Source organism: Heteronotia binoei, chromosome 15, assembly GCF_032191835.1.
Source record: "Heteronotia binoei isolate CCM8104 ecotype False Entrance Well chromosome 15, APGP_CSIRO_Hbin_v1, whole genome shotgun sequence".
NCBI lineage: Eukaryota > Metazoa > Chordata > Lepidosauria > Squamata > Gekkonidae > Heteronotia > Heteronotia binoei.
The window spans coordinates 55,183,170-55,210,050 of NC_083237.1; the positions used below are offsets into that span (position 1 = coordinate 55,183,170).

A 26,881-nucleotide genomic window follows, 5' to 3' on the forward strand; every position below is an offset into this window, starting at 1 on the left:
TGCTACAAGATTGTGTTTTTTAAAAAAAGAGAGAGAACACATTACTCATACAGTGGGAGAAAACTGACAGAGTGAGGGGATTGAATCTCAACGACATTTTATTTGAAAGATTTATTATCATGCAGACTGGATTATAATCGTATTACTAACTGTAACTTCAACTTTGTATTTCCAACTTCCCTCTCCCCTTTTCTTCTTTGGAAAGTTAATGAAAACTTTAAACCTGAGTCTCACTCGTTCGAGCTGACCAACCTTTTTTGTCCCTCCTTGTTTCTCTCTTGGATAGATGGAGCTTGAAGAGGGCAAGGGGGGAACAGGGCTGCGCCAGTATTACTTGTCCAAGATCGAAGAGTTACAGGTAAGATTATCCTACCCTTTGGGGAGCGTTATGAGTAGGGATTGCCGTGTTTTCATCTTTTCCCCTGCAGGCCAAGCAATATAATTGTTACCCTCTTCTGGGAAGCAGTTGAATTAATTAAGATGGTTTCGATTTTTTAAACGATGATTTTAATTAAGATGATTTTTTTTAAAAAGCCAACTGCAAAAGTATCTTTGAGGTGAGTTCCAACTCATCAGTTCGTTGCTTTTCTTGGTGTTAGGCCAACAGTGCCCAAGATGCATTTTGTGGCGTGGTGGTTGTGGGCCTGAGACCCATTCTCTGCATGTCAAAGATTCTGTCTTCAAAATATATCCGCCAGGCTTAAGAATGTATCTTCGTTTACCCTAACCCCCTCCCCCAGAACAAAAAACCCTAATGAAAGAGAGGCAGGGAGGTCATTATGACTAGTTATTAACAGGCTTTACATCCTTCCTCATTATTTCATATTATATATTCATATTTATTTATTTATGATTTGTATCCCGCCCTTCCCACAAGTGGCTCAGGGCGGCTCCCAACAGTTAATCAAACATGGAATTAAACAATTATTTGAATAAATAAACAATTAAAACAGATAAAACCTTAAAACCATTAAACATTCCAAAGCTATGTAAACAGGAGTCTGGCAAGCTACATTGAGTTTCTCGTCTCAGCTAGGTATAAGCTAGCCGGAAGAGGGTCGTCTTACAGGCCCTGCGGAACTGAACAAGGTCCCGCAGGGCCCTCACCACCTCCGGCAGCTGATTCCACCATGTAGGGGCCATAACAGGCCCCTGTTATGTAGGCCCTGTCTCTAGTGGATTTTATTATATGTACATTTATAAATGTTTGCAATTGTGCATTATGCTTATATGGTGTTACCCACCCTGAGCCTCTTTGTGGGGGAGGACAAACTATTAAGTCCAGTGGAATAAATAAATAAATAATTTAGGGCTGAGGTGATCTTTATCTGACTGGGAGCTGCCCTGTTGTCTTTGGTCCCATGGCTGGTGCCAGAGCAGCCTCTTCCCTGCCTCTGCGGTCACGTGACAAGGAAACTTTACGTTAGGGATTATTAGGACAGGGATTGAAAAGAAAATGGCCAATATAACGCCCTTGTATAGATCTATGGTATGTCCTCATTTGGAATATTGTGTATGGTTCTGGTCACCGTATCTCCAAAAGGACACTGCAGAGTTGGAAAAAGTACAGAGGAGGACAACCAAGATGATTAGGGGCCTGGAGCATTTTCCCTATGAGGAAAGGCTGAAGAGTCTGGGACTTTTCAGTTGCGAAAGGAGACAGCTAAGGAGGGAGGGATATGATGGAGGTTTATAAAATTATGCATGGGATGGAGTCTGTTGACAAAGAGAACTTTTTCTCCCTCTCCCAAAATACTAGAACTTGAGGGCATCCAATGAAGCTGATGGGCAGTAGGTTCCGACGGACAAGAGGAAACACTACTTTCCACAGAGAGTGATTACAGTGTGGGATTTGCTGCTAGAGGATGTAGCAATGGCCACAGGAATAAATAGCTTGAAAAGGGGGTTAGAAAGATTCATAAGAACATAAGAGAAGCCATGTTGGATCAGGCCAACGGCCCATCCAGTCCAACACTCTGTGTCACACAGTGGCAAAAAATTTTATATACACACACACTGTGGCTAATAGCCACTGATGGACCTCTGCTCCATATTTTTATCTAACTCCCTATTGAAGCTGGCTATGCTTGTGGCCGCCACCACCTCCTGTGGCAGTGAATTCCACATGTTAATCACCCTTTGGGTGAAGAAGGACTTCCTTTTATCCGTTTTAACCTGTCTGCTCAGCAATTTCATCAAATGCCCACGAGTTCTTGTATTGTGAGAAAGGGAGAAAAGCGCTTCTTTCTCTACCTTCTCCATCCCATGCATAACCTTGTAAACCTCTATCATGTCACCCCGCAGTCGACGTTTCTCCAAGCTAAAGAGTCCCAAGTGTTTCAACCTTTCTTCATAGGGAGGATCGGTCTGTCAGTGGCTGCTAGCCATGGTGACTGAGGGGAACCTCCACATTTAGAGGCACTGAGCTTCTGAATCCCAGAGCCAGGAGGCAACATTGGGGAAGGCCTCATCCTCTGTGTCCTGTTGTTGGCCCTCCAGATGAACTGGTTGGCACCTGTGTGAGACAGGATGCTGGACTAGATGGACTGTTGGTCTGATGCAATGAAATTGCTGAGCAAGTTGCGTTAGAACTCATAAAAGGAAGTCCTTCACCCAAAGGGTGATTAGCACGTGGAAGTCACTGCCACATGAGGTGGTGACAGCTGCCAGCATAGACAGCTTCAAGAGGGGATTGGAGAAACATACGGAGCAGAGGTCCATCAGTGGCTATTAGCCAGAAGGTATAGATCAGGGGTGTCGAACTAATTTGTTATGAGGGCCGGATTTGACATAAATGAGACCTTGTCGGGGTGGGCCATGTGTGTCATAAAATGTAATGCTAGGTAGTGGACATATAAACTGAATAAAGGGGGCGCAGACAAACACATTTTTTTCCTTAAAACATTAGCACTCTTGAAATATTTTGTTTTACAATCCGATAAATGTCATTTGCTGCTATGAATTATTGCATCAAAAAACGGCAGACAATGTCTGTGCTGTGCCAACCTTGAATATGCTGTTCAAGTGTTGTTCAAGTGGGCACATCTATAAGTTGGAAACCTACTTTTGATTTATTGACATTCGTTACAAAGATCTCAGAGTCAATGCTTTGAGCCTCAGACCCAGAGGAAAAGATGAAGCAGCTGGGCATTGGGAGCTTTTGTATGTAAATTGCTTCATATGTTGGTCAAGATTATGTGAAGGCGCCATGGCACAGACTGAGGGCTATGTGCTTGTCTGCAAAACTATAGTCTTCTCCAGAAAAATAACTACAACTCCTGTGTGGCAGTACAAGAACAGAGACAGCCATGTACAATGATTAATATCGGCCTATTATCTGGGAAGTCTAAATTCAAGATTCCCAATCAAAGGAAAATGTGAAAGAAAAAGCAATGGAAATTTCCTGGGTAAACCTGGGCTAGACACACACACACACTCAGCCTAATGCTAGCTTGTTATTTCTTTTCTAAATAGTTCACATACTTTCCTATTGAGAAAGACTGGAGGGCATAAATACAGTGAAAAAGATGACAGGAACCCAGCTGCACCCATAACAAGCCCAACAAATCTCTCTCCCTCTTTCTCTGTAGCAAGGCAAAAAGCTCATACCTTCAATAAAACATTGCTAGTCTTAAAAGTACTGTTTGTATTTCTTCTGATGATGAGGACTGGGCAAAGGAAGCTGGAGCTCTTTCCTTCCTTTCCCCAGGGCACAAGGAGAGGGAGGAGCCTCAGCCAGGAAGGAAGATAGAAATAAAAATTATTATAAGAGAGACTGGGCTCAGTAGCTCTGCAGGGTGATTAGTTGAGTCTGGCAAACTTAATCACCCAGCAGAGCTATAGAGCCAGGCTCTTTCATTGGCTAAAGCTCCTCCTCTCTCCTCCTCCCTTTGGGAAAAGAGAGAGGGGAGAGAGAAGGAGCAAATAAAGGCTGCTTTGCTGGCAGGCTGATCGCTGGGGAGAAATACAAAATGGCGACTGAACACAGCAGGGAAGGGAGAATGAAGCAGACAACAGCCAGTTGTTTGAGGGCCTAATTGGAGCCTTCTGCGGGCCGGATACGGCCCACGGGCCACAGGCTTAACACTTCTGGTATAGATGGATCTCTCTGCCTGGGACAGTGATGCTCTGTATTCTTGGTACTTGTGGGGGGCATAGTGGCAGGGCTCCACTGGCTCCACTGATGGACCTCCTGATGGCACCTGTTTTTGGGGGGGTTTTTTGACCACTGCGTGACAGAATGTTGGACTGGATGGGCCATTGGCCTGATCCAACATGGTTTCTCTTATGTTCTCTTCTTACACTCTTATGACAGGTGGGTTATTTCTCTGCTTTCCTCTTCCAAGCCAGTTGTTGGAGGGCCTAATTGGAGCCTTCTGCGGGCCAGATACAGCCTGTGGGCCACAGGTTTAACACCTCTGGTATAGATGGATCTCTCTGCCTGGGGCAGTGATGCTCTGTATTCTTGGTACTTGTGGGGGGGATAGTGGCAGGACTTCACTGGCTCCACTGATGGACCTCCTGATGGCACCTGTTTTTTTTGGGGGGGGGGCCCACTGCGTGATACAGAATGTTGGCAGAGAGGGATGAAGCAAGCTGTCTGGAGTGGCTCATTTTCTGACTGGTGGCTGCAGCCCAGCTGGCCTTCCGCTTCGCTGGGGTGCTCTTCCTGGAAGGGAATGGGTGCCAAGTTCCTAACGGCCGTTAGGTAGCCCTGTGGTTTTGGGATGATTTGTCATTTCTCTGCTTTCCTCTTCCAAGCTGATAGTCAATGAGAAGAGCCAGAACCTCCGGAGGCTGCAGGCTCAGCGGAACGAACTGAACGCCAAGGGTAAGCTGCAAGATAGTTCTGCGCTCTTCCACATAGCCCATGCGGATGGGTAGCAGGAAGGCAAATTGGGGAGTGGTTTGGCATGCATCAGTGCCCCACAAGCTGAACAAGTCCTTGAAGTGCAACTGTAGGAGAGGAAGAACATATAAAATGAGCCCTGCTGGCTCAGACCAGCGGTCTGTCTAGTCCAGCATCCCATTTCACGCAGACGTCAACCAGTTGCCTCTGCGGATTGCTGAACATGGCGTAGAAGTCAAACACTTGATGGGCTGTCACACAGAAGATGGTGCGGAGTTGTTCTCCTGTGGCCCTAGAACGTCAGACCAGAACCAGTGGGTTCAAATTAAATCAGAAGAGTTTTTGACTAAGCATTAGGAAGAACTTCAGTGGAACAGGTTTCCTCGGGAGGTGGTGAGCTCTCCTGTGGAGGTTTTTAAACAAAGGCTAGATGGCCATCTGACAGCAATGCTGATTCAGTGAACTGGGAAGATCATGAGAGGGAAGATGATGATACTGGATTTATATCCCGCCCTCCACTCCAAAGAGTCTCAGAGCGGCTCACAATCTCCTTTCCCTTCCTCCCCCACAACAGACACCCTGTGAGGTAGATGAAGATATTGGATTTATATCCCGCCCTCCACTCCGAAGAGTCTCAGAGCGGCTCACAATCTCCTTTCCCTTCCTCCCCCACAACAGACACCCTGTGAGGTAGATGAAGATATTGGATTTATATCCCACCCTCCACTCCAAAGAGTCTCAGAGCGGCTCACAATCTCCTTTCCCTTCCTCCCCCACAACAGACATCCTGTGAGGTAGATGAAGACATTGGATTTTTATCCCACCCTCCACTCCGAAGAGTCTCAGAGCGGCTCACAATCTCCTTTCCCTTCCTCCCCCACAACAGACACCCTGTGAGGTGGGTGGGGCTGAGAGGGCTCTCGCAGCAGCTGCCCTTTCAAGGACAACCTCTGCCAGAGCTATGGCTGACCCAAGGCCATTCCAGCAGCTGCAAGTGGAGGAGTGGGGAATCAAACCCGGTTCTCCCAGATAAGAGTCCGCACACTTAACCACTACACCAAACTGGAGGGCAGGAAGGGTTGCATCAGGGCTTAGTTCTTGTGGCCGTTTCTTACATGCCCAAGGAAATACTAATCACCACTTTGGGGTCTGGAAGCAAATTTTCTACAGGCCAGTTTTGGCCAGGGATCCTAGAGGATTTTTTTGGCTGTGTGTTGGGGGGGGGGAGGGGGAGGTATTGGTGAATTTCCTGCATTGTGCAGGGGGTTGGGCTAGATGACCCTGGGGGTCCCTTCCAGCTCTATGTTTCTAAGCCCTTGTCCGATGTTGTCTCCTAGTGCTAGTATTCAGAGGATTCCTGCCTTTGAGTATGGAGCAGTAGAAACGAGCAAGAGTCCAGAAGCACCTTCAAAACTAACAACGTTTGTGGCAGGGGAGGAGCTTTCGTGAGTCACGGCTCACTTCTTCAGATACGGAGTACGAAGGTTCCCTCTAGTCATCATGGCTAGTAGCCACTGATGGACCAGAGAGCCAGTTTGGTGTAGTGGTTAAGTGTGCGGACTCTTATCTGGGAGAACCGGGTTTGATTCCCCACTCCTCCACTTGCACCTGCTGGCCTGGCCTTGGGTCAGCCATAGTTCTTGCAGAGTTGTCCTTGAAAGGGGAGCTTCTGGGAGAGCCCTCTCAGCCCCATCCACCTCACAGGGTGTCTGTTGTGGGGGAGGAAGGGAAAGGAGATTGTGAGCCGCTCTGAGACTCTTCGGAGTGGAGGGCGGGATATAAATCCAATATCTTCATCTACCTCACAGGGTGTCTGTTGTGGGGGAGGAAGGTAAAGGAGATTGTGAGCCGCTCTGAGACTCTTCGGAGTGGAAGGCGGGATATAAATCCAATATCTTCATCTACCTCACAGGGTGTCTGTTGTGGGGGAGGAAGGTAAAGGAGCTTATGAGCCGCTCTGAGACTCTTCGGAGTGGAGGGCGGGATATAAATCCAATATCTTCATCTACCTCACAGGGTGTCTGTTGTGGGGGAGGAAGGGAAAGGAGATTGTGAGCCGCTCTGAGACTCTTTGGAGTGGAGGGCGGGATATAAATCCAATATCTTCATCTACCTCACAGGGTGTCTGTTGTGGGGGAGGAAGGTAAAGGAGATTGTGAGCCGCTCTGAGACTCTTCGGAGTGGAGGGCGGGATATAAATCCAATATCTTCATCTACCTCACAGGGTGTCTGTTGTGGGGGAGGAAGGTAAAGGAGATTGTGAGCCGCTCTGAGACTCTTTGGAGTGGATGGCGGGATATAAATCCAATATCTTCATCTACCTCACAGGGTGTCTGTTGTGGGGGAGGAAGGTAAAGGAGATTGTGAGCCGCTCTGAGACTCTTTGGAGTGGAGGGCGGGATATAAATCCAATATCTTCATTTACCTCACAGGGTGTCTGTTGTGGGGAGGAAGGTAAAGGAGATTGTGAGCCGCTCTGAGACTCTTCGGAGTGGAGGGAGGGATATAAATCCAATATCTTCTTCTACCTCACAGGGTGTCTGTTGTGGGGGAGGAAGGTAAAGGAGCTCGTGAGCCGCTCTGAGACTCTTCGGAGTGGAGGGCGGGATATAAATCCAATATCGTCTTCTTCCTCCATTCAACTTTTTAATCTCCTTTTAAAGCCGTTTACGCTTGCGCTCACGAACTACATCAACAGGCAGCAGACTGCACAAAGCTGAGTGAAGAAGCTGCACGTGTCCCGGTGGGTGAATCTGGAGATAGTCCCTTTCTGAGGCTGTCCTGTCTTTTCTCCCTGCCTAGTTCGCTTGCTGCGTGAAGAGCTCCAGCTTCTGCAGGAACAAGGTTCCTACGTGGGTGAGGTGGTGAGAGCTATGGATAAGAAGAAAGTTCTAGTCAAGGTGAGGTCTTCCTCCAGTAGGGTTGCCAGCTCCCAGTGGGCCTGACCCCCAAACAGTGAAATTGTCACACAATGTCCCCAATGCAGTGACGTCACTTCCGGGTGACATCATCATGCCGGGGACATCATGTGGTAATGCTCTGGTTTTGGGGCAAATTCTATGATTTTGAAGTTAAAAAAACCGTGGAGCTTTGCCCAAAAGTCTGTGTTATCTTTGACATAGCCAATGCAATGATGTCACTTCCAGGCTCCACCGTTCTCCAGTTTGACAAAAGGGATTGTCCTTGATCAAGGAGTGTAGGTAGAGAATCATAATTCGTTAGCATTTCCTCAGTGCTCGTGAATGTTCAAAGCGCAGCACTGCCCGTATTTCATTAACTCTTAAAGCTTTCCAGTAGTATTCTTCCTACATTTATTAGGATGCTCATAGGCTGTGCTTTCCCCCAAGGCAGCCTGCATTTTAATATGTAAAAAAATAAATAAATCCCAAACCAATCAATCAAAGAATCAATTAACAGAAATTGAAAAACAGCCGATAAAACACCGTTACTGTATGAAAAAAAGATGAATATTAGCCTGGAAAAATGGCTCAGTAAATAATCACACACTAGGCTCCTGAGGACTAATGAATTCAGTCAGGGCTTTTTTTTTTTTTGTAGCTGGGGCTCCTTTGCATATTAGGCCACACACCCCTGATGTAGCCAATCCTCCTGGAGCTTACAGTAGGCCCTGTACGAAGAGCCCTGTAAGCTCTTGGAGGATTGGCTACATCAGGCGTGTGTGACCTAATATGCAAAGGAACCCCTGCTAGAATTCTATCTCTGGACTCTGTACGAAGAGCCCTGTAAGCTCTTGGAGGATTGGCTACATCAGGCGTGTGTGGCCTAATATGCAAAGGAACCCCTGCTAGAATTCTATCTCTGGCCCCTCTACTAAGAGCCCTGTAAGCTCTTGGAGGATTGGCTACATCAGGGGTGTGTGGCCTAATATGCAAAGGAACCCCTGCTAGAATTCTATCTCTGGACTCTGTACTAAGAGCCCTGTAAGCTCTTGGAGGATTGGCTACATCAGGGGTGTGTGGCCTAATATGCAAAGGAACCCCTGCTAGAATTCTATCTCTGGCCCCTCTACTAAGAGCCCTGTAAGCTCTTGGAGGATTGGCTACATCAGGGGTGTGTGGCCTAATATGCAAAGGAACCCCTGCTAGAATTCTATCTCTGGACTCTGTACTAAGAGCCCTGTAAGCTCTTAGAGGACTGGCTACATCAGGGGTGTGTGGCCTAATATGCAAAGGAACCCCTGCTAGAATTCTATCTCTGGACTCTGTACTAAGAGCCCTGTAAGCTCTTAGAGGACTGGCTACATCAGGGGTGTGTGGCCTAATATGCAAAGGAGCCCTTGCTACTGAATTCAGTGCAAACTACTGTGTAGAGGGCATTCCATCATCGGGACTCTGCCATGGGCCCTTTTGCAAAACGTTGCATTAAAGAATCCAGTTTCATACAACAGCCAAATATTTGCCCTGAAGGACCAAACAACAGGACGTGGAGGCCTTTCCACTGATGCTGCCTTTCGGCAATGACATTCAGACATAAACAGAGGCTCCCTTTGGTCACCATGGCTAGTAGCCATTAATGGACTGCTCTTTCAGCAATCTGTGGCATTCTACAGACTAAGATCTCTGATGCTGATTGTAGCTGGCAAACAGATTTCTGTCGGGGTTGGCGGTCTTTCCAGATCCACGCCCCAGGCCGTTGAGCACTTTCGCTGTAAATTGTGCTTGGAAACTAATTGGAAGCAAGCCCAGGTTTCTGAACAGTCGTCAAAGACAGCCCCATGTGGAGTGCGTTGCAGTGGCCTGACTTGGATAAGATCAGATCCTGAATAATTATGCCGGATCTCGCCTCTTAAGGATACGTGGTATGCCAGCCAAACTTGGTGAAACAGGCTAAGCGTCACAGAAGAACGTGAGCGTCCATCTTTATATAAGGCCAGGGTCTAATGTCTGCTCAGAGCTTTCAGCCTGCTCCTTTTAAAGGAATGCGACCCCATCCAAAACAGGCTGGCTTTTTAATTCTGAATTGCCAGTGCTGTGCACCTGAATGTTACCTGGAGTTAGCTTCAGCATTGGAGAGTGGGGGGCTTGCCCAAGGCCACCTAGTGAGTTCGTGGCAGAGGCCATATTTGAGTTGGAGACTTCCTGCTTTACAGCTCACGTTCTTACCTGCTGTTCTAGCTCTGAGCTGCAGGAGCAGCAAAGGGGACTCTGCTGCGAGGTGCTGAGCAACTCCAGCTTTTGACCCAGCCTGTAAAATCCATAGGGTTCTGCTGTATGTTCAAAGTTTCTGTTGCTACCAATAGGTGCTTTTGTTCAGAAATGGTGTTTTCAGGGCATTTTATACCATAAACTAGATGTTTGTTTGTTTGTTTTACTTGGCTTATACGTCGCCTTTTCCCGCAAGCGGGCTCAGAGTGCAGAACAACATAATTTGAACCGCATGCATACATACTAAAACAACATAATAAAACCATTAAAACAGTAATGTGACAGCAGAGGCGGCACTTCCAATTGGGTACGCTTGGCGAATCAATGTAGCCGTAGGCTTGAAGAGAACTAAAAGGATGGTATTACTAGAAAAATATCACAGCAAGGGAAGGGGCAAGTAGATGGAATATGGATGCCCGCTGCCTCAACTGAAGGCCTGGTGGAATAGCTCCATCTTACAGGCCCTACGGAAAGGTAGTAAGTCAGGTAGGGCCCGGATCTCTACAGAGAGCTGGTTCCACCAGGCCAAGGCCAAAAAAGGCCTGGCTCTGGTTGAGCCAAAAAAGGGCATCGTACATAACAGCAAGAAGGGATTAAGTGATTGGGGAGGGACGGTGGCTCAGTGGTAGAGCATCTGCTTGGTAAGCAGAAGGTCCCAGGTTCAATCCCCGGCATCTCCAAAAAAGGGTCCAGGCAAATAGGTGTGAAAAACCTCCGCTTGAGACCCTGGAGAGCCGCTGCCAGTCTGAGAAGACAATACTGACTTTGATGGACCCAGGGTCTGGTTCAGTATAAGGCAGCGTCATATGTTCATAGGATGCGTGTCACAGCGAGGTACCCTTCCCGCTTATTTCGTGCACTCGACGCACGCGTTGTCGAGGACGTGTTTGGTTCTCCCTCTGATGACCGGGCTTCCTCCTTTCCAGGTTCACCCAGAAGGCAAGTTTGTGGTCGACGTAGATAAAAACATAGACATCAACGACGTGAGTATTACAGGCTGGTTCTAGCCTTCTCGTGTCAGGGAGGGGTTTTTTTCGCTTTCCTGCTTCATACTTCCTTTGTCGGATGGGGCGGTGCTTCATCTCCCGCCGCCGTTCTTTGCCAACCAGGTGACCCCAAACTGCCGGGTCGCTCTGAGGAACGACAGCTACACCCTCCACAAGATCCTGCCAAACAAGGTAGACCCCCTGGTCTCACTGATGATGGTCGAGAAGGTGCCCGACTCTACCTACGAGATGATCGGCGGCCTCGACAAGCAGATCAAAGAGATCAAGGAGGTGATCGAGCTGCCCGTCAAACACCCGGAGCTTTTCGAGGCTCTGGGGATCGCTCAGCCCAAGGCAAGTATGAGGGGGGGTTTCCACCGAGGGTGCGATTCAAGACGTCTGTTCCTCCTTATCTTCCACCGCAAACAAAATGGGAATGCTAGAACTCTGGCTCAGACCAGCTTTAGGACGGGTAAAGGTGTGACCGTCACAGAGAAGCCGCCGTTTGACACTGCCTCGGGGGGGGGGGCTAGCAGAACACTAATGGTGAGAAATGAGACTAATACTAATGGTGAGAAATGCATGGGATGGAGAAAGCAGAGAAAGAAGTCCTTTTCTCCCTTTCTCACAATACAAGAACTCGTGGGCATTCGATGAAATTGCTGAGCAGCCGGGTTAAAACGGATAAAAGGAGGTACTTCTTCACCCAAAGGGTGATTAACATGTGGAATTCACTGCCACAGGAGGTGGTGGCGGCCACAAGCATAGCCACCTTCAAGAGGGGTTTAGATAAAAATATGGAGCACAGGTCCATCAGTGGCTATTAGCCACAGTGTATGTGTGTATATAAAAATTTTTGCCACTGTGTGGCACAGAGTGTTGGACTTGATGGGCCGTTGGCCTGATCCAACATGGCTTCTCTTATGTTCTTATGAGACACATACTGTTCATACTCTTCGGGGCCCTTTCTTGTCGAAGGGTGTATCTCAAAGCTGAGCGGGGTCAAAGCTCAGTGGAGACCATCGCAGGCGGCTTTCCTTCATGGCATCGCCAATAAACTAGAGTAAGACCCTTCTAGAGACTTTGAAGAGTCGATGTCTGTCAGACCTGGATTAACCACTATAGGGCAGTTTCCTGGTAGTTTCATCTGCTTTTCTTCCTATTCCCTTCCCCCACAAAGGCAGTAGACAACTCCTCAAGCATGGTGCTTGATGAGGCAAAATCGCATCTTCACGTTTGAGTACCCTGCTCCTTCTCTGTCTCGCACGGGTGGGGCTATCTTTACGGTTGGTCAACAAGATTTATACATCTTCCCTCACAGTCTAGTCTTCGTCTATTTCATGGCCTGGGGTTCTAAGCCGACAGTTGGTTAAGCCCCAAGGATCCCCAACTTTTCTGAGCCTGGGGGTACCTTTGGAATTCTAACAGCGTGATGAACATAGCCACGAAATGGTTGTTGCAGGAAGTGGAACCAGCTACAAAACAGTTGCTTCAGCGTACCTTCAAGTTATGCAGTGAAGATTCTGGCAGCTGGTTTTTAAAAATTCTGCATAGTCAAATCTCCAGTGGCCAATGGGTGGCCAGTTTGGTGCAGTGGTTAAAGTGTGCAGACTCTTATCTGGGAGAACCGGGTTTGATTCCCCACTCCTCCACTTGTACCTGCTGGGATGGCCTTGGGTCAGCCATAGCTCTCATAGACCTTCTTCCCCTGTAGTGGTTAAGTGTGCGGACTCTTATCTGGGAGAACCGGGTTTGATTCCCCGCTCCTCCACTTTCAGCTGTTGGAATGGCCTTGGGTCAGCCATAGCTCTCATAGAACTTCTTCCCCTGTAGTGGTTAAGTGTGCGGACTCTTATCTGGGAGAACCGGGTTTGATTCCCCACTCCTCCACTTGCACCTGCTGGAATGGCCTTGGGTCACCCATAGCTCTCATAGACCTTCTTCCCCTGTAGTGGTTAAGTGTGCGGACTCTTATCTGGGAGAACCGGGTTTGATTCCCCACTCCTCCGCTTGCACCTGCTGGAATGGCCTTGGGTCAGCCATAGCTCTCATAGACCTTCTTCCCCTGTAGTGGTTAAGTGTGCGGACTCTTATCTGGGAGAACCGGGTTTGATTCCCCACTCCTCCACTTTCAGCTGTTGGAATGGCCTTGGGTCAGCCGTAGCTCTCGTAATTGTCGTCCTTGAAAGGGCAGCTGCTGTGAGAGCCCTCTCAGCCCCACCCACCTCACAGGGTATCTGTTGTCGGGGAGGAAGGTTGTAAGCCGCTCTGAGACTGATTCAGAGAGAAGGGTGGTCTTCAAATCAGAAGCCATGCTGGACAAAGACTCTGCCTGGCATCACCAACTTTCTAAAAATATATGGCAGCCGCCATAGGCCCCACATTGGAGACCCAATTTAGTGGATTCCGTGCTTACTCCCTCTGCCTCCTGACCTCCTCTGGCACATGCCGCCCCCATTTCATTTCCCCAGCTGGCAGTTGAGGAAGGGTAGAGATAGGACTGGACGTTGCAGGAAACTGCCGTGAATTTCTGTCTTCCCTGAAGCTGCCTCCTCTCCCTGCCTGCCTCTCTTTAATCTTGTACTGCTGCCGTTTCCAGGGCGTGTTGCTGTACGGACCCCCTGGCACTGGGAAGACTTTGTTGGCCCGAGCAGTGGCGCATCACACCGACTGCACCTTCATCCGCGTCTCAGGCTCTGAGCTCGTGCAGAAATTCATTGGAGAGGGTGAGTGAGGAAGACAGGTGGGGAAGGCCGCTCAAAACACAGATGTTTTCCTAACTGTTCGCTGGCAGCCTCGGAAGGCAGCTAACAGTTTCAAAATGCTGAGAGGGGTTCTCACGGCTTGGGCAGCAGCTTCCAGCACCTGGGGCCATGCATTCCCGCCATCTTCTGTCCTGGCAGCGCCCCTTAAATAAGCACTGTATTTAGGTTTGGCGAACTGTTTGGGAAATCCCTGGCAATTTGGGAGTGATGCTTGGGAGGACAGGGAGCTTAGCAGGGATGCGATGGCATCCTCCCAAAGCTGCCATTCTCCTCCAAGAGGACCCAGTTTGGAGTAGTGGTTAAGTGCGGAGACTCTTATCTGGGAGAACAGGAGTTTGCTTCCCCACTCCTCCACTTCCAGCTGCTGGAATGGCCTTGGGTCAGTCATAGCTCTCGCAGAGCTGTCCTTGAAAGGGCAGCTTCTGTTAGAGCTCTCTCAGAGGATAAAAATTTAGGTGCGGGGGCACTGGGTGAGGGAGCTAGGAAAGTGGTGGGCGAGGAAGGGAGGCGAGGGCAGTGGGCGACTGAGAAAGGCGGTGGGTGGGCGAGGAAGGTGGCGGGAAGGAGAGAGGCAGGCGAGAAAGGCGGTGGGTGGGCGAGGAAGGCGGCGGGAAGGAGAGAGGCAGGCGAGAAAGGCGGTGGGTGGACGAGAAAGGCGGCGGGAAGGAGAGAGGCAGGCGAGAAAGGAGGTGGGTGGGCGAGGAAGGCGACGGGCTGCCAAGAAAGGCAGCAGGAGACCGAGGAAGGCAGGGGGCGAGCGAGAAAGGCAGTCGTGGAAGGTGGCGGGCGACTGAGAAAGGTGGCAGACGGGCAAGAAAGGCGGCAGGTGACAGAATGGCCATGGATGGGCAAGGAAAGCAGCAGGCAAGGAAGGTGACGGGAGGGTGAGAAAAGCAGCAGGGGAATAGTGGAGGGGCCAGAGAGGTAAAGCAGGGGGAAGATTAGTGGGGTCTGCCCCCCCCGTAGCTACGGGCCTGTCCACCCACCTCACAGGGTACCTGTTGTGGGGGAGGAAGGTAAAGGAGATGGCGAGCCAGTCTGAGATTCAGAGTGGAGGGTGGGATATAAATCCAATATCTTCTTCCAAGAGACCAATTATAATTCCAGGAAGAACTCCAGGTCTTACCCGGAGGTGGGCAACCATAAGCTTTTAAAAACGCAGTTCTAAACTGCAGTTTGGGGCTAGCAGGGTACAAACGAGGGGACAGAACAGGACGGAGGCATGCTTTCTGTTGCAGTTGTCGCCATTTCACCGTAACAGGTGCACGGATGGTGCGTGAGCTCTTCGTCATGGCCCGAGAACATGCCCCCTCCATCATCTTCATGGACGAGATCGATTCCATCGGCTCCTCCCGCCTGGAGGGCGGCTCTGGTGGGGACAGCGAGGTGCAGCGCACCATGTTGGAGCTGCTGAACCAGTTGGACGGTTTCGAGGCCACCAAGAACATCAAGGTATATTGAGAGGAGGGGAAGCTGTGATACCTCCCAGCAGTTTTAAATTCTATGAAATAAACTAGTTTGCTTAATTTTATAGAGGGCGGAGATTCTAACTCTTCCCGGCATAATGGATTTTGGGGGCGAGACAAAGCACCTACTGTATTTTTGTGGGATAAGGCTCTCAGCTATTATATGACAAAGTACGCAGTGTCAAGTAGCTGCAAAACAAACTGCAAAAGTGTACTTGGCTAAGAAGTATTGAACATATGAAGCTGCCTTCTACTGAATCAGACCCTGGGTCCATCAGAGTCAGTATTGTCTACTCAGACTGGCAGCGGCTCTCCAGGGTCTCAAGCTAAGGTTTTTCACACCTATTTGCCTGGACCCTTTTTAGTTGGAGATGCTGGGGATTGAGCCTGGGACCTTCTGCTTACCAAACAGATGCTCTGCCACTGAGCCACCGTCCCTCCCCTGCTCTCCAGGGTTTCAAGCGGAGGTTTTTCACACCTATTTGCCTGGACCCATTTTAGTTGGAGATGCCGGGGATTGAGCCTGGGACCTTCTGCTTACCAAGCAGATGCTCTACCACTGAGCCACCGTCCCTCCCCTGCTCTTCAGGGTCTCAAGCGGAGGTTTTTCACGCCTATTTGCCTGGACCCATTTTAGTTGGAGATGCCGGGGATTGAACCGGGGACCTTCTGCTTACCAAGCAGATGCTCTACCACCGAGCCACCGTCCCTCCCTACAAAATATATTACAAAATATACATTCTCTCTTTAAAGTTCCACATCAAATAATTAGGACAAGCAGCACAACATTCCATGTAGCTAGGTGAGCATAATAAATATCAGAGCTTGCAAGTCCATACGTAGACACAAGAACAGATCCCCACGTCTGAGAGATTATCAGCCTGTGCCACAAACTGATCATCTTTCAGACACAGGGATTTGTTCTCGGCTATTATCAGGAGCAGCACCAGGGAAGAGGATAATGTCAGGAGAGAAAAAAGGTGATCCACGGATGGCATATGTGGGGGTGTGGAGAATAATTCTCTTCGAAGGCTTGCGGTCAGACAATCTGTTCCTTGCAGGTGATCATGGCCACTAACCGGATCGACATCTTGGATTCTGCCCTGCTTCGCCCCGGCCGCATTGACAGGAAGATCGAGTTCCCTCCCCCCAATGAAGAGGTGACGGAGAGCTGGCGGGAGGCGAGCGGTCCTCGCCTACCATCCTCTTAGCATCAGTTCATTCTACCTCGTTGTCCCCCTCCCATAGGCCCGCCTGGACATCTTGAAGATCCACTCTCGCAAGATGAACCTGACCCGGGGGATCAATTTGCGGAAGATTGCTGAGCTGATGCCAGGGGCTTCCGGTGCCGAGGTCAAGGTGAGAAGCCCAGTGTGGGCGGTGGAATTCTACTCCTGACTACCCCTTGTGGTCATGACAGTGTATTTGACCGTCATGGTCAACCAGCAGTCCTGGGGGTAACACTTTCTGCTGTTCAGACTTACGTAGCAGAGGCCTGCACATTTTTGGGGGGGTTTGTGGACTGGCTCAAGGGAGTTTCCTTACAGCCGTGTGTTTGCAGGGAGTGTGCACAGAAGCAGGAATGTACGCCCTGAGGGAAAGGAGGGTACACGTGACACAAGAAGACTTCGAAATGGCAGTCGCAAAGGTACAGCCGGTTACGGGCAGGGGAGGGGGGAAGCTGCCGCCAGGAGTGAAGGGAGGACAAAAAAAAGATCTAGGGCCTAAGAGCAAGGCCCCCCCCCCAACCTTTTTGAGCTTGTGGGCACAGCAACAACACGGGAGGTGCCGCCGGAGGTGGAGTCGCCCACAAAACGATTGCAGCGGTTTAACTTCAGTAATGCAGCGCAGCTCCATAGGCTGTGGTGGCAGATGTTGCCAAGACATATAAGAAGAAGACCACAAATTTATACCCTGCCCTTCTCTCTGAATCAGTCCCAGAGCGGCTTACAAGCTCCTTTATCTTTCCTGTGAGGCAGATGGGGCTGAGAGGGCTCTCACAGCAGCTGCCCTTTCAAGGACAACTCCTACAAGAGCTATGGCTGACCCAAGGCCATTCCAGCAGCTGCATGTGGAGGAGTGGGGAATCAAACCCGGTTCTCCCAGATAGGAGTCCACGCACTTAACCATTACACCAAACTGTTCCTGCTGGGCAAAAACCCTACCTGGCCCCACCCACCCGCTTCCTAAAAACACTTGGCAGGCAGGCACCCAGGGGCTGCACGTTGGGGACCCCACCTGTTCCGTAGTTCCAAAGCATTTGAAAAGAATCTTTTCTGCTGCGGCGGCTGGGACAGATCGCTGCTTCTAGTGGGAAATGTGGCATAGGTGGGGTACGCTTTACTGGAGCTTTGGTGGGGGGGGGCGGTAGCTCAGTCTTCTGTGAGAATGCCTTGTCTTCAGGGCACAGCATCTCAAAGTAGCCAAGACCAGCTTTCAGAAGCTACAAAGCTACTCCAGCAGCCCGGTGATAAGACAGTTCCTCTCCCCGCCTTTTCTGTTTCAGTGACAGTATTCTCTTCTTGCACAGGTAATGCAAAAGGACAGTGAGAAGAATATGTCCATCAAGAAACTCTGGAAGTAAAAGTCCCGTCTGTGTGGCATCTGCGCTTTCTTACACGCTGCGGGCACGTTACACTGTTAATTCCCTGTTACTTTTTTCCCCGTTAATAAAGTTAAGTGTTAACAGTCCCGAGTCTTATAGAAAACTGAGGGGGAAGAACACGGTCACGTCGTAACACACATACCTTTAGTTCTTAGAATGGATTGCGCTGCAAACTGCTTTTGGCACAGGAGGTTCAGGCCAAGCTAATGGGCAGAGCTGGCCTCAGCAGAAGAGTCCTTTCAGGTCATTGCAAGAAGGCGACAAAGACTGATTTATACCCCGCCCTTGTCTCTGAATCAGAGACTCAGAGCAGCTTACAATCTCCTATATCTTCTCCCCCCACAACAGACACCCTGTGAAGTGGGTGGGGCTTAGAGGGCTCTCCCAGAAGCTGCCCTTTCAAGGACAACTCCTACGAGAGCTATGGCTGACCCAAGGCCATTCCAGCAGCTGTAAGTGGGAAGAGTGCGGAATCAAACCCGGTTCTCCCAGATAAGAGTCCGCACACTTAACCACTACACCAAAATAGCTCTCTGAAAGCGCCAGAAAGTCATGTTGGATTGCTAATGAACCTATCCTGGAAGATAGGCTTGTGTTCCCTCTAAGCTGAGTTAGCATAAGCTAGTTCACGGATTTTTAGTCTCCAGCTCACAGATTTTTGTCTCAGCTCAGGAAAATGGCCCCAGAGCACAATTGATGCAGCAGCTCACAGCTTTAATGCCAGTAGCTCACAAAGTAGAATTTTTGCTCACAAGACTCTGCAGCTTAGAGGGAACATTGCTAGGCCCCACAAGTGAGATAACTCTGCCACTGACAGTCTGGTGCAAAAGCATCCTTTCTAGGTTTGCTTGGGGGGGGGGGGGGGAAGAAAGGTTGCTTACCTGTAACTGATGATCTTCAAGTGGTCATCTGTGCAGTCACACACATGGGTCTCCGAGGTACGGATCCATTGCCTGCTGCAAGACCCATGTGTGGGACTGCACAGAGACCACGAAGAAGATCTGAGAAATGTTCTAGTGAATGGGGTGGGGGGAAGAGCCTGACTCACATTCGCTCTCCCCTCTCGCCAACTTGCTAAGGTGTAAGACCTTCCAGTGGCAACCAAACGCAAGCCACACCTTTCGCAAGGCGTCGTTTCAGTCAAGGACAGCTGTCTGTTACACTCAATGTTTTTTCCAAGCGGTGGCTCAGCTTTGGAACGGATCCTCGGCTCGCTCGGCGCTAGACCAAAATCATCTGACTCGGCGCAAGCTGCTGCTTGAGAATGTGTTTTTTATTAGAAAACATTCAACATGGAAACCGATCACAACATCTTCACTGGAACGTTCCCGTCCCCCCCCCCCCCCAGTGCCCGCTCGGCCAGCTGTACATCTCAAGAGGCGGACCCCCAGAAAGGGCATTTTTCCCGATTTAAGTGCTGAGGGGGGGGGGGACCTTGGGGGAGCAAAGGCACTTGAGAAGACTGGGAAGGCTGAGACAGAGGTTACCCCATCTCCCCACCCCACCCCCCCGCTTGGCTGACGGCCCAGGGAATGTTTTCGAGAGCGAGGCCTCTGCAGGAAAAACAAAACCGGTCCCCCCACCCCGCCTTCCGAAAAAAAAAACCTTGCACGCTTCGGGGAGCCAACAAACAGCGACTGATTGTCAAAACAGGAGCGCAAAAGGCCTGAGCAAAACCCCTCCCCGCGCAACACCGGGGTGTCTTAAATTGGGAGGGAAACAAAACCTCGCACCTTTAACAAATCTTTCCCTCTGTATAAAACCCCCACAAAATTATAGTAAGAGAAAAAAACTGCCCCCCCCCCCGCCCCCAAAAAGAAAGATAGTGCAAAAGAGCCAGGGCTCCTTCTAGCAGGAGCTCCTCTGCATATTAGGCCATGCCCCCCCCCCCGATGTAGCCAATCCTGGAGCTTACAGTAGGCCCTGTAAGAAGAGCCCTCTAAGCTCCAGGAGGATTGGCTACATCGGGGGGGGGCGTGGCTTCATATGCCGAAGAGCTCCTGCTAGAAAAAGCCCTGCAAAAGACTTAAGAGGCCAGCAAGGCTGGCGGATTGGAATGGACAAAGCTTTGGTTAGAAGTGAGCAGCGGCAGCCACCGCCTCGCCAAGGAGGCTGCTGAGACCTTAGCCAAGAGGTAGAAGGTAAAAAACAACAGAACAACATTTCCTCGTGTCCCAGAGGCAAAGCACAGAGGGGAGGCGTGGTGGGGGTGGGGTCTAGTGAGGGGAGCTCGCTGCCGCCTTCTGCAAAAAGAGCTTTTTCGCCTTGCATATTTCCGGGAGGTTAGCGATTAACCCACTCCTTGACCTCCCTTTAAAAAAAGAAGAAGTGCTCCCAAGAGCAACGGGCAGCCAGCAGAACTCCTCCCAGCCCCAGCAGGGACCGAAGCTTCCAGACAAGCGCCTGTCCAGTTCGAAGTACCACGAGGTGCGGGAGAGCTGGAGGCGAGGGCACTAAGTGAGACGGACGCCGAGCACTTGTTCCAGTTCTTGCCTGCGCTGCTGAACCTGGAAGAGAGGGAGCAGTTACCAGGATGGAGGGGGAGAAACCTCCACATGCTCGTCTACCATCGACAGCAAAACACACCCTGCTTTCTAAGGCAGTGGTGTCAAACATGCGGCCCGGAGGCTGAATCAGGCCCCCGGAAGGCTCCTATCAGGCCCCTGAGCAACTGCTTTCCTTCTCCCTCTCTTGCTTCCTTCTGCATCACAGCTTGCCTTGCCAGGCTCGCTCAATCGCACAGGAGCTACAGAGCAAAAGCTCTTTTTCCATTGGCTGAGGCTGCTCCCTTGGAAAGAAGTGGGGAGGCAGAGCTTGCTTTGCCCAGGTCTCTGGATTACACAGGAGAGATACCTTTAAGACCCGAGTGCTAATGTTTTAAGCATGTTTTAATTGTGTTTAAAATCTTTAATTGTGTTTATATCTCTGCTGCCTAATCTTAAATAGGTACACACGGCCCAGCACAACACGGCCTGGCCCAACACAGTCTCATTTATTTCAGATTCGGCCCTCATGACAAATGAGTTTGCGCATCAGTTTCGTAACACCACCTGCTTGGGGTGGAAGTCGTAACCTGGGGCAAGGTAGGGAACGAATAAACCCTTATACCAGGGGTGGCCAACAGTAGCTCTCCAGATGTTTTTTTGCCTACAACTCCCATCCGCCTCAGCCAGCATGGCCAATGGCTGGGGCTGATGGGAGCTGTAGGCAAAAAAAACCATCTGGAGAACTATCATTGGCCACGCCTGCCTTATTCAAAAGTCGACACCCAGAATACCCAAATGGAGGAAGTCAATTTACTTTGCAGATTTTACTCTGCCTCCAAAACCTAAAGAGTTAGGAAGCTTCTGGGTGGTAGAAGAGGGAATGGAGTGGCAGCATGGGACGCATTTGCTGTGGGATATATCTGAAGAACGGTGCCTCTTGCTGAGCAGACTTCCAAGCCGAACACCTGTTTGATTCTACAAACCCAAACACCTGTTTCATTGGCATTTTCAGAAACAGAGCTGGACCGTCCACTCACAACATATGTAACATAAGAACATAAGAGAAGCCATGTTGGATCAGGCCAATGGCCCATCCAGTCCAACACTCTGTGTCACACAGTGGCAAGAAAATTTTATACATACACACACACTGTGGCTAATAGCCACTGATGGACCTCTGCTCCATATTTTTATCTAAACCCCTCTTGAAGGTGGCTATGCTTGTGGCCGCCACCACCTCCTATGTGTTAGGGATTATTAAGAAAGAGATTGAGAACACGACGCCAACACTGTAATGCCCCCTGTAGAGATCGGTGTGCCTGCCCTGAGCCCATTTTTTGAGAAGGGCGGGATAGAAATCTAAAATAAATAAATCCACGGCGCAGCCTCATTCAGAATGCTGCATACAGTTCTGGTCGCTGCACCTCAAAAAGGACATTGCAGAGCTGGGGAAAAAAACCAGGAGGGCGACCAAGACAATGAGGGGGTCGGAGCACGTTCCCTGCGTGGAAAGTCTTTGATTGTTCAGTTTACAAAGGAGACAACCAGCGTTCCCTCTAAGCTGCAGAGTCTTGCGAGTAAAATATTCTACTTTGTGAGCTACCGGCATTGACGTTGTGAGCGACTGCATCCATTAGTGTGCTCTGGGGTCATCCTTCCTGAGCGAAGACAAAAATGTGTGAGCTGGAAGCTAAACATTTGTGAGCTGGCTCACGCTAACTCAGCTTAGAGGGAACGCTGGAGACAACGAAGGGGAGATGCGATAAAGCGGTAAAGAGAGGACCCAGCTTGCTGGGGGGGGAAAGTGCAGACGACTGGGGAAGGCAATGGCAAACCACCCCGTAAAAAAGCCTGCCGTGAAAACGTCGACGTCACCCCAGAGTCGAAAACGACAGGCACTCGCACAGGGGACTACCTTTACCTTTAGAAAGAATAGACAAAGGGAACTTTTTCTCCCTCTCTCCAAATCTTAGGGCATCCAGTGAAGCTGATGGGCTGTAGGGTAGATTCAGGATGGACAAAAATAAATTTTGTTTTCTCTGCTTTTATGCTGGGGGTGATTGAAATCTGGGATTTGCTGGCAGAGGACTGAGCGATGGCCATAGGAATAAAAAGCATGAAAAGGGGATTAGATCGATTCATGGGGGATAAGCCTATCAGTGGCTCCTAACCATGGCAGCTGAGGGAACCTCCACATTCAGAGGCACTGAGCCTCTGAAGCCCAGAGCCAAGAAGCAGCACCAGGGGAAGGCCTTGGCCTCTGTGACCTCTTGCTGGCCCTCCAGAGGAACTGGTTGGCCCCGTGTGAGACAGGATGCTGGACTAGATGGACCCTCATTGGTCGGATCCAGCAGGGCTCTTATCAGGGGAAGGCCTTGGCCTCTGTGACCTTTTGCTGGCCCTCCAGAGGAACTGGTTGGCCCGTGTGAGACAGGATGCTGGACTAGATGGACCCTCATTGGTCGGATCCAGCAGGGCTCTTATCAGGGGAAGGCCTTGGCCTCTGTGACCTGTTGCTGGCCCTCCGAGGAACTGGTTGGCCCGTGTGAGACAGGATGCTGGACTAGATGGACCCTCATTGGTCGGATCCAGCAGGGCTCTTATCAGGGGAAGGCCTTGGCCTCTGTGACCTTTTGCTGGCCCTCCGAGGAACTGGTTGGCCCGTGTGAGACAGGATGCTGGACTAGATGGACCCTCATTGGTCGGATCCAGCAGGGCTCTTATCAGGGGAAGGCCTTGGCCTCTATGCCCTGTTGTTGGCCCTCCAGAGGAACTGGTTGGCCACTGTGTGAGACAGGAAGCTGACCTAGGTGTACCCTCATGGTCTGATCCAGCAGGGCTCTTCTTATGTTCTTATGGAGGCCTCGGCCTCTCTGCCCTGTTGTCAGTCCTCCAGAGGAACTGGTTGGCCCCTGTGTGAGACAGGATGCTGGACTAAATGGACCCCTGGTCTGATCCAGCAGGGCTCTTCTTATGTTCTTATGAAGGCCTCGGCCTCTATGCCCTGTTGTTGGCCCTCCAGAGGAACTGGTTGGCCCCGTGTGAGACAGGATGCTGGACTAGATGGACCCTCATTGGTCGGATCCAGCAGGGCTCTTATCAGGGGAAGGCCTTGGCCTCTATGCCCTGTTGTTGGCCCTCCAGAGGAACTGGTTGGCCCCTGTGTGAGACAGGATGCTGGACTAAATGGACCCCTGGTCTGATCCAGCAGGGCTCTTCTTATGTTCTTATGGAGGCCTCGGCCTCTCTGCCCTGTTGTTGGCCCTCCAAAGGAACTGGTTGGCCCCTGCGTGAGACAGGATGCTGGACTAGATGGACCACTACTCTGATCCAGCAGGGCTCTTAATATCTGGGCTCTCTGAGTGGCTGAGAGCAGCTGCTAAGAACCAATACAAGGGGACCTGATGAGAGGGGCAAGCAACGGGGAAGAAGCCAGATCCAAGCAGCCCCTCCTCTAGTAGCCAGATAGGCTAATATACTTGAAACACAACTCTCTCGCCCTCCCTCCCTGCAACTGTCAGGGTGCAACGATGCTGCGCCACCCGGAATTCCAGGAAAAATCTCGGACCGGGGTAGTGTCAGGTCAGTCTCTCCAAACCTTGGCAAAGATGTGTCTCCCAACAGCCTCCTGCATCCAGGGTTGCTGGTAGAACTCGGCCCGTCTCTCCTCTTCGGGGTTCCCGACCACGTCTGTGATGATCTACGGCAGAACAGGGATAGGACACGCTCAGGGGAAGTGAAACGTCTTGGCTGCTGGTGTCCACAGGGCAGGGGACGGCAGCAAGGACGAACTGGAGGGTGGGTGAGGACAGGGAGAAGAGTCAAAGTCACCAGTCAAGCCAAGGTCAGTCTAGCCCAGGGGTAGCCAAACTGCAGCTCAGCAGCCACATGGGGGAGGGACGGTGGCTCAGTGGTAGAGCATCTGCTTGGGAAGCAGAAGGTCCCAGGTTCAATCCCCGGCATCTCCAAAAAAGGGTCCAGGCAAATAGGTGTGAAAAACCTCAGCTTGAGACCCTGGAGAGCCGCTGCCAGTCTGAGAAGACAATACTGACTTTGATGGACCAAAGGTCTGATTCAGTATAAGGCAGCTTCATATGTTCACACACGGCTGTTTCACACTTATTGTATGGTTCTTGAAGCCCCCGCTGCCCCGTTGGCTGGCTTGCAGAAGGAATGTCTCTCTTTAAATCCAGCAGCTTGGAGAATGCATTTAAAGTTGCTTTCTTTCCCCTCTCCCTCCATCCCCCTTCTAACCTTCCTTCCTTCCTTCTCCCAAACATCTGACATTCATGTCTCGCGGCTCTCAAACATCTGATGTTTATTCCACGTGGCTCTTACGCTAAGCAAGTTTGGCCACCCCTGGCCTACCCCGGTTAGGCGCATCTTAACAGTGGTTTGCCACAGGCCTGGCAGAGGCTCCCAGACAGGTCCGTGTGCGGCACCGCCTGCCTCTCACCCTTATTCAAAAGTTGACACCCAGAATAAAATAATGCAAGTGGAGGAAGTCAATTTACTTTTGCAGATTTCACTCCGCCTCCAAAAGCGAAAGAGAAGCAGAAGAAGGAGAAGAAGGAGAAGGAGAAGAAGAAGGAGAAGGAGAAGAAGAAGGAGAAGATGATGATGATATTGGATTTATATCCCGCCCTCCACTCCGAAGAGTCTCAGAGCGGCTCACAATCTCCTTTCCCTTCCTCCCCCACAACAGACACCCTGTGAGGTGGGTGGGGCTGAGAGGGCTCTCACAGCAGCTGCCCTTTCAAGGACAACCTCTGCCAGAGCTATGGCTGACCCAAGGCCATTCCAGCAGCTGCAAGTGGAGGAGTGGGGAATCAAACCTGGTTCTCCCAGATAAGAGTCTGCACACTTAACCACTACAGGGGAAGAAGGTCTATGAGAGCTATGGCTGACCCAAGGCCATTCCAGCAGCTGCAAGTGGAGGAGTGGGGAATCAAACCTGGTTCTCCCAGATAAGAGTCTGCACACTTAACCACTACAGGGGAAGAAGGTCTATGAGAGCTACGGCTGACCCAAGGCCATTCCAGCAGGTGCAAGTGGAGGAGTGGGGAATCAAACCCGGGTCTCCCAGATAAGAGTCTGCACACTTAACCACTACAGGGGAAGAAGGTCTATGAGAGCTATGGCTGACCCAAGGCCATTCCAGCAGGTGCAAGTGGAGGAGTGGGGAATCAAACCCGGTTCTCCCAGATAAGAGTCTGCACACTTAACCACTACACCAAAGTGGCTTATGGGTGGCAGAAGAGGAAAGGGAGCGGCAGCATGGGACGCATTTGCTGGGGGATGTCTCTGAAAAACTGTGCCCGTCACTGAGCAGACGTCCAATCCAAAGACCTGTTTGACTGGCGTTTTCAGAAACAGAGCTGGACTGTCCACTCACAACCTACACAGGCCGCCCCTCTTTTGATTCTCAGTTCTGAAAGGGAACTGGATACCTCAGCCCGCCTTTGGAGGAGCTGCTGGACAAGGAGAGGAGGGACACCAGACAATCCAGCTGTGTCCTCCCCCCCGGCATGGTTCCTCCACGGTCCGCTCTTAGCAGACGTTACCTTCAAGTCCCTCTGCTGAGATCGGATCCATTCCTGGATGAAATCCTGGGGGCTGTTGCTGAAACTCAGCATGAAATCTCTCTGGGTCTTGAGCTGGTTGATGGACTCGATGGTTTCATGGATCTGAAAGGAAAAGTACGCTTTGGGGGAGGGGATGGAAAAGGGTACCAGGAGAGCCCGCCTGGCAATTTGGTCCTGCCCCAGCTGCCTACTGCTGAGATGGTGCTATCACTCGGGGGGGGGGGGGTTCATCCTTCTAGATCAGTGCACACTCTGCCCAAAGCCACAAAGCAAAGGCTGCAAAGAAGCCTAGACCTTGCATTCTGGACAAACCAGTGGTTTTTCTACTGGAATACTCTGGGAGCAGACGACTGGGGGTTACGGAAGGCATGGAACCTCTGCTGCAAAGCATCCGCTTCAACCAGAGGATCGGTGGTCAGGGAAGGAGGAAAAACCCCCGGAGTCCAGTGACTTCTTAAAGACTGCTGACATTTATTAAAGTATGAACTTCCCTAAGCTGCCTCCTAGAAAGAGGCGGCACCTCGCTTAAGCTCGTGTTTAAAGAAACGGCAGTGGTCTTTCTAGTGCCGCTAGACTTTTCTTATTTCGCTACAACAGACTAGCACGCCAATCCTTTGCAATCAATCAGAGGAGGAGAAGCTGTAGAAAGAATGATAACAGGCCTTGCTTTTGTAGACTTCTTCAACTCTGACCCGCCCTGCTCCACAGTGGGAACTATCTCTTTAGATACACTGTTAACACCACCACCCCACAGACAACACATGCAGCCACTGTTTAATAACATGGCCCGGCTCTTTGGAGATACGGCAAACTGCATGACACAATTACGTCCAGAGATTCAGGGATGCGCGTCTCTTTTCTTTTTCTCCAGCATAAATCCTTGATTATGCAGTAGGTTTGCCTGGCCTCCCCGCCTTTTTGGCAGGAATCAGCACGCAGGGGAAGAGAGAGGAGTGAGGGAAAGTGTGGAAGGA

General features: G+C 50.5%; 2 protein-coding genes across 2 annotated transcripts in view; one reads left to right on the plus strand and one right to left on the minus strand.

The window, feature by feature from the left end:
• The first annotated feature begins 272 nt into the window (after positions 1–272).
• Positions 273–17,922, plus strand: PSMC5 (proteasome 26S subunit, ATPase 5). Its single transcript, XM_060256116.1, has 11 exons — positions 273–358; positions 4,762–4,831; positions 7,652–7,749; positions 10,941–10,997; positions 11,124–11,354; positions 13,600–13,726; positions 15,027–15,217; positions 16,293–16,391; positions 16,480–16,590; positions 16,793–16,879; positions 17,762–17,922. Exons 1-11 carry the CDS (start codon positions 287–289, stop codon positions 17,813–17,815), a joined length of 1,197 nt encoding a protein of 398 aa, XP_060112099.1. The 5' UTR covers positions 273–286; the 3' UTR covers positions 17,816–17,922.
• Positions 17,923–19,091: 1,169 nt separating this feature from the next.
• The window catches only part of SMARCD2 (SWI/SNF related, matrix associated, actin dependent regulator of chromatin, subfamily d, member 2), a 57,667-nt gene continuing 49,877 nt past the window's right edge, over positions 19,092–26,881 (minus strand). Inside the window, exons 11-13 of the mRNA XM_060256114.1 lie at positions 25,887–26,009; positions 23,921–24,022; positions 19,092–20,343 (exon numbers count right to left, since the gene is read on the minus strand). Of these exons, the coding sequence (XP_060112097.1) occupies positions 20,290–20,343; positions 23,921–24,022; positions 25,887–26,009 (279 nt within the window). The 3' untranslated portion in view covers positions 19,092–20,289. The remainder of the gene's footprint in view (positions 20,344–23,920; positions 24,023–25,886; positions 26,010–26,881) is intronic.

Coding starts and splice junctions, on each gene's coding strand:
- PSMC5 (XM_060256116.1), top strand. CDS start 287: ATGGAGCTTGAAGAGGGCAAGGGGGGAACAGGGCTGCGCCAGTATTAC. Junction 15,218..16,292: donor AGGCCACCAAGAACATCAAG/GTATATTGAGAG, acceptor TGTTCCTTGCAG/GTGATCATGGCCACTAACCG. Junction 16,880..17,761: donor TCGAAATGGCAGTCGCAAAG/GTACAGCCGGTT, acceptor CTTCTTGCACAG/GTAATGCAAAAGGACAGTGA.